At 41.8% G+C, this 11,465-nt stretch overlaps 1 protein-coding gene across 1 annotated transcript; it reads right to left on the bottom strand.

The window, feature by feature from the left end:
- Positions 1–3,173: 3,173 nt before the first annotated feature.
- LOC115146165 (homeobox protein six1b) lies at positions 3,174–7,332 on the bottom strand. The gene is made up of 2 exons (XM_029688057.2): positions 6,515–7,332; positions 3,174–5,595 (listed from the first exon to the last, which is right to left on the bottom strand). Exons 1-2 carry the CDS (start codon positions 7,072–7,074, stop codon positions 5,301–5,303), a joined length of 855 nt encoding a protein of 284 aa, XP_029543917.1. The 5' UTR covers positions 7,075–7,332; the 3' UTR covers positions 3,174–5,300.
- Positions 7,333–11,465: the final 4,133 nt, after the last annotated feature.

Here is an 11,465-nt window from a genome sequence, read left to right as displayed (position 1 = left end):
CTCTCCCTCCTTCTCTCTCTATCCCTCCTGCTCTCTCTCTCCCTCTATCATCTGTAGGCTAAAATAGCCTAAACAGATTTCTCTGTGCCTTTTGTCCCTGCTCAGGGAGACGTTTGGCACACAGAGGATCGTGTTACAACTTTCATTTCCTGAAATATTTTTTGGGAGAACCAAACAAGGGTATTTTATCCTGTACTGGAGTATGGGGATGAGAGGTGAGGGGAGCGGGGAGCGGGGAGCGGGATGGAAGCTCAATTTCTGGGACCTGTCATTCTCATGTCACCAAACAAACACAAACTACATTCAGCCCCAGGATCTGGAGGGAGGAAGCAGTGTGGTTTGTGGCTCGGGGGGGATGCACTTGAGCTGTTTATGAACCACTGGGGTAGGTGAGGTGATGGCCCATGGGACAGTGGGGTATATTTAATTATCCCATAACCCATACCACTTCCTCCTGTTGTGTCTGCCTGTGCCCCAACGCCCCTGGGACCACTGCATATAGCCAGGTAACATTAGGTCAATCAGCCCTGTCTAAAGTGGGTTCACAATGGATAATATTGGTAGTATTTTCTATTATGGAATAATATTATTGCTTTTTAGTTTAATGGTTTTCTTTTAGTTTAGTTTTGAATAATGTGTGGTGTTTGTATGTGTATGTGTATGCGTGTACCTGCTCTAAGGCATATCACAGTAGTGTGCTCAGACTATAATTGGCAAAGGATAACAAGAGCTGACAATCTGGGGAAATATTCAGTTCCAACATCCCTGACTGAAGTCACCTGTATTCAAAATTCTATATTACAAAATAAATCTATGCCTCCCGAGTGACGCAGCAGTCTAAGGCACTGAATTGCAGTACTTGAAGCATCACTACAGACCCGGGTTCGGTCCCAGTCTGTGTAACAGCTGGCTGGTTTGGCTGGCCTGTATTTCCTTGTCCCATCACGCTCTAGCGACTCCTTGTGGCGGGCCGGTTGCCTGCAAGCTGACGTCGGGTTCCTGTAAGCTGACTTCGGGTTCCTGCAAGCTGACTTCAGGTTCCTGTAAGCTGACTTCGGGTTCCTGCAAGCTGACTTCGGGTTCCTACAAGCTGACTTCGGGTGCCTGCAAGCTGACTTCGGGTGCCTGCAAGCTGACTTCGGGTGCCTGCAAGCTGACTTCGAGTGCCTGCAAGTTGACTGGTTGCCAGCTGGACAGTGTTTCCTCTGACACATTGGTGCGGTTGGCTTCTGGGTTAAGCGAGCAGTGTCAAGAAGCAGTGCGGCTTGGCAGGGTCATGTTTCGGAGAACGCATGGCTCTTGACTTCGCCTCTCCTGAGTCCGTAGGGGAGTGGCAGCGATGGGACAAGACTGTAACTACCAGTTGGGGACAAAAAGGAGTAAAAGTACAACAAAAAATATCTAGATATCGCTTTTCCTACTAAGCTCCTAAAATACCGATATCTGATTTTCTGAAACCAGGACAAGCTTTGTCTTTGTAAGGGTCGGTTACATGAGCCCGGGCCTTCCAGGCATATTTCTCTTTACAAGACTCTTTCAAATGCATCAGAATCGAGTTGCATCTTGTCCATCACCTTATATATTGGAAAATATATACAAATTTCCGTTCATTGTCTCCTCTACATGACGCCCTTCATTTGACACACATGTTATCTTACACCCTAATAGCTTGGGAGCATCAGGAGTCTGTGCTCCTCCTTGTCTTTGAACTCTGGGTCATGCATCACTCAGCATAGTGGGAGATAGAGATAAATATTTATTTCGCCAACGCTACTTGGAGCTTCCTGTTGTACCAGAGGCTTCCTGCTTGACCACTTGTCTGAGAGGAGACTTTCTATGGAGCGCGCTGTTTATAACGAACAACACACTCCCAAAATGTACAAAGACACACTACAGAGAACAGCTGTTCAAAGGTGTATAGCACTGGATTATAGCACACGCTCTCTCTCTCTTGCACACACACAGTCTGCCTCTTGGGCCAGCCAGGCTGGAGCGTTGTCAGATCCATGCATCATTGGTAAGGAAATCTCCCCACAACCCCGCCACCCGCCACCCTGCCCCCGTTCCCGTCCCCGTCCCTGCGGCAGACCTGAAAAGATCCTTTTGTCCATCATCACCCCTCTTCTACCTCCACCTCCCCATGCCCACACCCCTCATACAGCCCGTGGTTATGGATACCTGGGATTGTCTCACACAATGCTCCCATGTAGGGGTAAGGCTACCTGCAGTCACTAGACCTGAGAATGCCAGCCCAAGAACAAGTTCCTTACCTTTAGCTTTGTCCTCATTGTAGATGGATCATTTTACTCACTCTAAGTGCTTACCAAAATCGACATACCAGAACCCTCTCCCACGCTTTAGAACAGACTGCGGCCTTTAATTTACTCTCTATATGTTTATTTACACCCGACAAGGACTTTCCTGCCATTGATTTAATGCCACTGCAAGTCATATCCATGAAAAACAAAATGCCCTTCTGACGACTCTGTTGTCCATTAGCAGCTGCTCTTATTGGCCCTAGTCAGCTCACAGTGAACCTGATGGCACATCACATTCAGCTCTAATGAAGGAGCCCAGTGCCTGAGGCTTAGGTCTATTCCTCCTACACATGCTGCACTGCTGCACCATGACTCCACGTGTAGAACTGAAAGGAGGAATGCTCTGTGTGCCAGATACAGTAGACTCACAGTTTATGTGTGTATCCATGTTAACTGTCCAGTGTGAACGCACCGTGTTTGGTTGGGATCCGAAGTGCGGAATTCAGGCGTGATTAAAAGCCTTGTTGGAGTTTCCGCAAGAGATTGAATTCATATTCTATTTCCACCCCTGTAGAGGTGACATTGATGGCTTAATTCCTGTATGGCACATAGTAATCTCTCGTGTGTCCATCCTTTACCAGACATATTGTCCCTAGATTTACTGGCACATTCACTTTGGTGCCTTTGTTATTGGCTGTTAGCCAATCAGGCTATATTTTTTTCTCTGCCTGCAGTCACATGGGAGATTTCGTGCAAATTTGGTCTAAAGAGTCTATTTTGTCAATCAAAGGTGTTCTGCACATTATTTGTGAGTGGGAGGCAGAGTGCAGAAAATTCCTAACCTACATTTGAGTCCCTGACACTTTTTTGAGACAGACTTGTTTATGTGTCTCCTGTAAGTCAAATACAGTGGGGTTGATAAAATAACAGGTTCCTGCTTTATTTAGAGTTCAAATGAGGTCCAAATGTTCCTGCATATTAGATTCAAAGGATATATTTATATACAGGGAATCCCAAGGCATAACTAGTTTCAAGTTTATTTTAGTAGTATGGTAGCTGTAGGTGTAGTATAACATATTATTAGAAAACTATTCAAAATGTAACAACCGCATCACTTAAAAATATAAACTGCATGGCTGTAAATGGTAAATATTCACTCCACTGTATTTGGTAGACATGGTAGGTTGGTGGTCATGATAGGTTAAGAAACAGTCCCAAATGACAACCGCCTCTGGGATGCAGACTGCCCCAGGCCAGGGTTCCTCGTGCTATAGCCGGGCATAGCCCTGCAATCTTGGCAATCAGGATCTAATGCTAGCAGCAACTGGTTCAGATTAGGCCCAGGAAATCCTCCGTGCTCTCTGTTCAAAACAATTTACCCTGACATGAGCCGAAGGGGTAGGGGGGCAGAGGAGTTGTCCTCTGTTACCAGAAACTTTTGGAGTGCAAGTGAGACATTTTTCAAAATATGACGCAGATATTTGGCCCAAAAAGTACGCTATAAATGTTGTTGTCCTTTGAGGATTGCTTTACAGCCTAACGCGGCTGTAAGACCCTATACAAATCAGTCTTAAATTAGCCTATTCGATATATTCGACTGACAATGATTGCAACAGCAATTATTCATATTATTACAGTAGTGTTATTATTTGTATATTGTTTGTATTATTATAAGACAATTTTAGTATGCTAATAACTAAAATAAGAAGCAGATTAGGCTACTGTTGTTATTATTGTTGTTGGTGATGGTGGTTTTATCATTGAGCTTTCAAATCCCATCATTATTATAGGATAGTTAGCGTATAACATGAGTGATAACAGGGTTCAATACTAATTGTATTGTAATTCTAAAAGTTGTGCATGATGTTGAACAAGGATGAAGGAGGGAGTATTTAAAAAAACATAAATCAATTTCGAGGTTTATTTGTTCTTCGTAGTAGGCTACAGATTAATGTAAAATCACGCCTTCCGCAGATGGTGTTGCTTTTCCGTGGCCCAGAACCGACAGAACAAACACTTGGAGAGAGCAAAGTAAACACCGCAACACAGACGTAATGATCCGCAGCGCTCATGGAGCACGGGCGAGAACCAGGCTTCTTCGCCTTGGGCAAAACATGGCTTTAAATATCATCGACAATACTACTCTGTTGTGCATACCTCGTGGTCCTTTTTTAAAAACGAATTATAACATTTTGGGCCCCACATTTTACAGTTCCCAATCCGGATGTTTTGTTGTTATTCTGAATCGATCATGTTTTGAGTTTTAACTCCATTAACATATCTGAAATTCCACGTTGGGTGAAAATTAAAGCAACAATTTCAAGGAAAGATTAAATATGTCCATTTTGTCTGGAGAGTTAAACAGAGAACTTTGACCGTGGTTTCTATCCATCCAAATGGTGACATAGAGGCCTAAGAAACTAAATGTGCTTTTCGAATACACCCTGCCCAAAAGTTGAACAGATATTTTGTATTGTTTGCTATCATGGACGTGCGTAAAATGTAGATGGCTCAATGCTATACCAAGGAAGAAAACGTGACCAAAATGTTTTGGTTTATTATAGCCCATATTTGTTCTCCATGCTCTACATATCTTTGAGGGATGAATATAGGCTATGATATAATGCTATTTATTTTATTGACTGGACATACAAATAATACACATTAAACAAATTGACGTCTCTTTTTGTTTTATTGGAAACTAATAGGATTTTAATGAAAACGTCGCTTCTTAGTTTCCATAGCAGGAGGTTGCTATAAATTTTATCTGAACAAAAAATATCATAAATTAAGCAAAAGGGCAGTCCAGTTTAAGTGTCTCGTTGACTTAAGAGTTCGTAAAAGGGGGTTTGATTGTATTTTCACGGGAAGGAGGGTACCTCCTAAGTCAGGATAAGCGCATAAAATAATTGCGTTATAGTTCTAACCAAATTTAACGACAGACAGAGGTCAGTCTAGTTATAAGGTACCATAGTGTAATTTCATATATGTACTCAAGCTGGTAGAGTTATCAGTCTTTTAAAAGATAGTATCAGTTTGCCTTTAGGAGCCTAGATCCACAAGGCTCGATGTTAGAGGTCCCAGCAACGAGTCTTGGAGTTGGTGCGGGTGTCCGTGCATTCCATGCACCGGCTGTGCGCCACCGAGACCCGTCATAGGGTAAGAGGAGACGCCGGGGTGACTCATATTTCCCTGGAGCAAAAGCACAGAGTTCTGATCAGGGCTTTGTGGTGGAGAGAACTCATCTTCCGAGCTGGACATGAGCGACTTGCCGCCATCGAGGGGAGACAGCTGGTTCTGTTTGTTGTTACCGGAGTTGTTGTTTTCGCTGTTTTCTCTGAGAAGGGAAGATATGTAAAGACGTTAGAAATATAAATGTTTATAGCATACTATCATACCACTTTGAGGACTATAAAGATTGTAACACAAAAATAAACAAGTCAGCATATAGCCCAACCAATTCCTAACACTCGTATTGTCGTGTAACTATTTTAACTATGCAAAAGTTGAGTACAGTCATCATTTGTTTGTTGCATCATTTTCGTGGTGGTGATTTACGGTTGTGAATAAACAATCTTGGACCCAGGTTTACAGAATCGATAGGCCAAATACAAGTTAGACATTTCAATTATAAGCCAAGAACAAGCCAATCCAAAATTGGTTTAAACTTTAGGATAATGCAATTAAAAATATATTCAATCCATTTTTTTATTTTGACATTTCAATTGCAAAAGGGAAACTTTTGACCACACGCAATACTTTTAATTATTGCATGAGAATAATGTCTTCTATCATAATGATTCCATATCTTGACCACTGAAACCGTGACCTGTAGCTCCAAATATACATGTATCACTGTCTAAATAGCTATAACTTATTCTGATGCCAGAAATATTTAGAACACTATCGAAATTATAAGGATACAGTCAATAGTTTGTCATTGGTTCCATTTCAAACGTATGTTGGCCATAGGTTTTTGTTTTGGGGTATCACACTAAATGTTTGAAATGTAATTTACAGTGGATAAATTGTCATTTAAAATGGTTAAAACCCTTTAGTATAAATATGTTGTAATATTAGTTGGGCCTTCTAAAAATCAGCATAAGGGCATGTCACTTTAAATAAATTAGTTGGGAATTTATTCAACAAAATTCCAACTCTGGTAAATTACGCATGTGATTATGTTTAGTTTATTCTTTCCTAGTATTAATCCTACTATGGCAACATTTGATTGTACTTTTTTGGTCAAAACATACCTTTCTTTAGCTTCTGCGGCTCTGTCTCTCTGGCGTCTGTTTTTGAACCAGTTGCTGACCTGCGTAGTGGTCAGTCCCGTGGCCTCGGCCAGCTCCCTTTTCTCTCGCGGGGAGGGATAGGGGTTATGCGTGTACCACTCTCTAAGAACACCCCTGGACTTCTCCTTAAAGCAATAGCTGGTCTCCTCGCCGTCCCAGATCGTGCGGGGCAGAGGGAATTTCCTGCGGACCCTATACTTCCCCACCGCTCCAAGCGGTCGGCCGCGCAATTTCTCCGCCTCCACGTAGTGCGCTTTCAGCCACAGCTGCTGCAGCTTGGGATGGTTGTGCGGGGAAAACTGGTGGCTCTCCAGGATCTTATATAGCTCTCTGAAGTTCCCTCGGTGGAAGGCGACCACCGCCTTTGCTTTCAGTACACTTTCATTCTTGTGGAGGTGGTCACAAGCTGGGAGAGACCAGAGAAAACGACCGAGCCTCTCCAGGTTACCTCCTTGTTGCAGGACCTCGCAGACGCAGGCGACTTGCTCCTGGGTAAACCCAAACGAAGGTAGTATTGACATGATGTCGGGTCTCAATCCCCAGACCAACACCGATATCCAGAGGTATTCTGTTTTTCTGTCTATATATTCTTCACTGGTTTGTTATTGTGTTCCAGAACCCAGTGCAATCCGGCGTCCGGACAATATCCACTCCACCCCTGATGCGCACGGGAGATTCGGATGTTGATTGTTGGGACAATTTGTTCCTGTTGGAGATATGTCAGGCTTAAAGAGAGCGCTGCGCGATTCGTTGATTGGCTCTCCCACTGCCCTATACCCTGGCAGCCGAGCAGAACTGGGTTTGCAGCTCCGTTTCCTCCCTGGAGGGAGTACGTCAGGGGCTGAAATTGGAGCCCCCCATCCCATACTCCTCTCCAGCTTTAGCTGAGGGAGCAAAGGTACCTAAATGCTAATCAATTATTACAGATTCTTAAAGAGCATTTTTATCATTCCCTTCATGCAGGACCTCCCATGTTTTTGGAAAGTTCCAGACAAGGCTTGAAGTGAAGTACAAGAGATCGATGAATATAGCTGAAGTAATTTATTGCATCACCATGCATTATTCATTATTGTCACTGTTAACCGCCCTCATCTTGCCACGGAGTTAATGGCACGCAGATTGTGTATTTCTCTCCTATTTTTCATAGTCTATTAATTATCAAGTAGTGTATTTTATGAGGTGATATAATTTAATAACTTCCTATGATAGTTATACGTGCCATTACGTACGAGTGCCTGCCAAAAAGGTTGGGGCTTTTAGACAGGAAAGAAACGTTAAGAAACGTACAGGTATTTATAATGTGAATAAACATCTTATTCCAAAAATAACTTAGGATAGTTCTTTGTAAGGCTTCTATGTCAATATTGCAAGATGGTCTATTGATGAAAGATATAGTCGCCTAACACGTGTAGGATATTTTACTGAGCTTTCAACTGAGATTTGCAAAAGGCATCGTGTGGTATAGAACCTGGAATCTGATTAAATATATTTCCTCTAACTTTGTCCAAATAATAGCCCCAATGAACCAACCGTTATGATATTCAGTTTGTGCATCAGTAATGACGTATATGCCTTATATTTGATTGGTGTGACTCCTCTTTACGCATGTGCACCATAGGCCTACCCTATGTGTTAACACATCGATGGACATTTCCATCGATATTATTGTTATTATGTATTTATTTTTTTAAATGTTCTTTTTTTGCAGCTTGTTTAATTGTTTCAATTTCCAAAATCCTTTCCTAAACCACGAGTCATACATTGAATCATTTTGATCAGTTATATCTGCTTTCAGATTTTTTTTTTTCGTTTCAATTTGCATCAGTACATTTTAGGCTACGAACAGTACTGCATTAGCTATTCATTTATTATGGTGTGAAATCTTTATATTTCTACGAAATTATGTACATTTTTATTCCGGCCTCCCCAAGGTTATTTCCCTGGAGATAAATCGTCTCTCCACTGCTGTCCTCAATGTTGTGGCGTGAAACATAAAACCTATCCATTAGTAAATGAGTTATGTGAGTCACGGGCTCTTGGTCGTTGAGTCGTTGTTTTGAAGGATAGATCAAATTTCTTTATCTTTCCCAGGATTTGCAACTTGACTCTCCGGCAACACGTTGAGAAGTAGACACCGGAAAGGAGCATTTCTAGGGCAGCCAATATTATTTGCAATATTATTTATTCTGTCCGTTAGGCCTACATCTTTAACCAATATCTGATTTTACATATGAAATATAGATCTCGGGTTAAATGTTATAGGTAATTCACTGTTAACATATTTGGTATTCTACACACCACTAGGCCTACCAGTTAAAAGGGCTTAATCGAGCGTTGGTTTAATACATTTCTGTGGTTTTAGACACATGTAAAAACTAACCTCGTGCTTGGATGAGAGGCGAATCTAGAATATCCAGCTTAATCTGTTTGAAAATAATGGCCTATACCATAAAGATTATACAATTGATTTAGCGGCACTTCTGTAAATGGAACTTCCACCATAAAAGCAAATGAACGAGGATATGCAATAAGTGAAGTGTAAGACCCAACCATTTGCTGAGATTATTATGATCTCAATTTAACTGCCTCCTGATGAATTCATGCACAGTAATGTATAATTGCTCGATCTATTCCCAGTTGTATTGATTATAAAGGAAAACAACATCAAACGAGCATCCAAAGTATAGCCTAAAATTGGCTGAGAGATGTGCATTCTGTCATGCAAATTAGAACATACAAGAACTTATGAAATACGTTGAGGTGGGCTATCGAAAACGAAGGCCCCATCATTCAGTGAATAAAAGGTGCATATTGTGCGGTTGACCGGTCGGTCCTCGACATTAGGCGGAGGCCTATGGGGTTCGCTCCGCTCAGTTCTCTATACCCCAGCGCTCCAGCAAATGAGCTGTCTTATGGGCCGCTCTCAGGTTTCTCTAATATCTCTACCACATTGCGCCGCGCCTCCTCCTTTAACCCGAGAAGCCAGGGGGACGTGCCCAATCTTAGTTCAGGTCGTGATTATTTCAAGATGTGGACTCCCCTCCACTGCCCCCGGGCAACGATGACGATTGGCGACGTCTCTGCTACTGCACACAACGTCGGTGGATGGAAAATGAGAGGGAGAAAGAAAACAATCCACAAATACATACCGAGAAAGCACTTCATAAAAACGTCACCATATCTCATATCAAACCGTCTATATGTGGCGTTTTGTGACTGAAGCTTTTTTCTTTATAAAAGGGAGGAGAGAGTAAAATGATGAAAGTCCAGCAAGACCGGGTTCACACAAGCAAGCAGATGGTTTTCGCTTAATCAAAACTGCTATTTCAGCTGTTGACTGGAACAATGCTGATACTGTTCAAATTGGCTGAAACATTTGGAATGTAGCCTATGTAGTCCATGGCTTTCCTTAATATATCTAGCCTACTTGGATAAATCAAAATAATTCGAGACGTAGCCCAGGCCGAATAATTAATTGCTGTAAAACTATTTTAAATTAAAAGGTGGGCCTATAATATTTGACACCCCATATAATTCGTTGCATAGGCCTATATATCTTCAAACTATGCAAAATATGCAGCAAACATTTTTAAACAAAAATGAGTGCCGTTAGACAACATCAAGTCTGGCTTAGATTACTATATTTTTATAACCCTAATGTTGTTGTCTTTGTAAATACAATTTTAAGATTTTTTTGCAGAATCTTTTGGTAATTTAACTCACTCACTTGAGACGAAGTATAGGATATGTGATTATTAATTACCCCAATATGACTTTTTTCCTCAATACTATTAGTTTGAATTAGCCCATAGGCCCTGCCCAGACCTACATTTTTGTTGTAAAACATACAAGCCTATTCATCACTTTAAGTGCAATACTCCGAATTGGTTGCTTTCTCAAAACACAACTGTTGACATGAGTGAGTTAAATGAAATTGGAGCCGCAATTATCAGCTTAACAGAGTTTCCTGTCATGTTAGACAATTAGCCTTGTATAAGAGCACTGCGGTCACCTCCCATCAAAATCATTACGGCTCACTTTCCTCGCAGTGCTACCTCATAGGCTACAAAAGGCTATATAGCAGGTTAGTAAACAAACGTTGGTCCTGATGTTGTTAAACGATCATTCGATTAAGAGGCTTTGCCGTGGCGTTCTATGTAATAAAACAACCACAATGTTTTGAAATGTGTTGTCCTCATTTTCTAAACCACTTGACCATTAGTTTCAGATAATGTGTAGGTTCCTGGTAGGGAGGAGGCGCCAGTTTGTAAACAACAACCCCATGGCGTTATGCACAGATCGAGACTTGATATTCACAATGCGTAAAACGGACCCTCCAATTAATTAGGCTATTTGGAGAGAATATTTAGTGTTCATGTTTTTATGTGCTAAATTAAGTTCACCATTATCTTGAAAGGCCTATGAGTGTTGGTAACACAACTAATAAAACACATATAGTAAACATTGATTAGGTGACATTTGGCATGGGGGAAGGAGCTGTCATGTTTGTATTGCTTTCAGACAGAGTCAAACTCCTTAATAGTCATATGAGTCTTATTTTCGTCCCTCCTGTTACAGAGTGGTGTGTTTCTATGGGAAATACAATTTCACCAGTGTGGCGTGGCGATGATGCGGACTCCCAGCTGTTGCCTCTCTCTCAACATATCCCATTTCAGTGGAGAACAACACCCCAACATGTGTGCGTGCACCGGTGCGCGTGTGCGTGCACCGGTGCGCGTGTGCGTGTGAGGGGGGAGAGATATAGATATGGGTAGAAACACACTGGCATGTGTAGTGCACGTTTGGACCGTTTTTACGCATATGTTATACGTTGCGGTTATAGTGCAGAACCGAGCATTAAATTGCCCCAGGTCGCACCTTTCCTTTTATTTTTCGTTGTGGATGGAGGACT

Source organism: Oncorhynchus nerka, linkage group LG18 (assembly GCF_034236695.1).
Source record: "Oncorhynchus nerka isolate Pitt River linkage group LG18, Oner_Uvic_2.0, whole genome shotgun sequence".
Lineage (NCBI taxonomy): Eukaryota > Metazoa > Chordata > Actinopteri > Salmoniformes > Salmonidae > Oncorhynchus > Oncorhynchus nerka.
Note: the sequence above shows the minus strand (reverse complement) of the source record. Positions and strands in the feature narration are given on the sequence as shown.

Coding starts and splice junctions, on each gene's coding strand:
- LOC115146165 (XM_029688057.2), bottom strand. CDS start 7,074: ATGTCAATACTACCTTCGTTTGGGTTTACCCAGGAGCAAGTCGCCTGC. Junction 5,596..6,514: donor GCCGCAGAAGCTAAAGAAAG/GTATGTTTTGAC, acceptor TTCCCTTCTCAG/AGAAAACAGCGAAAACAACA.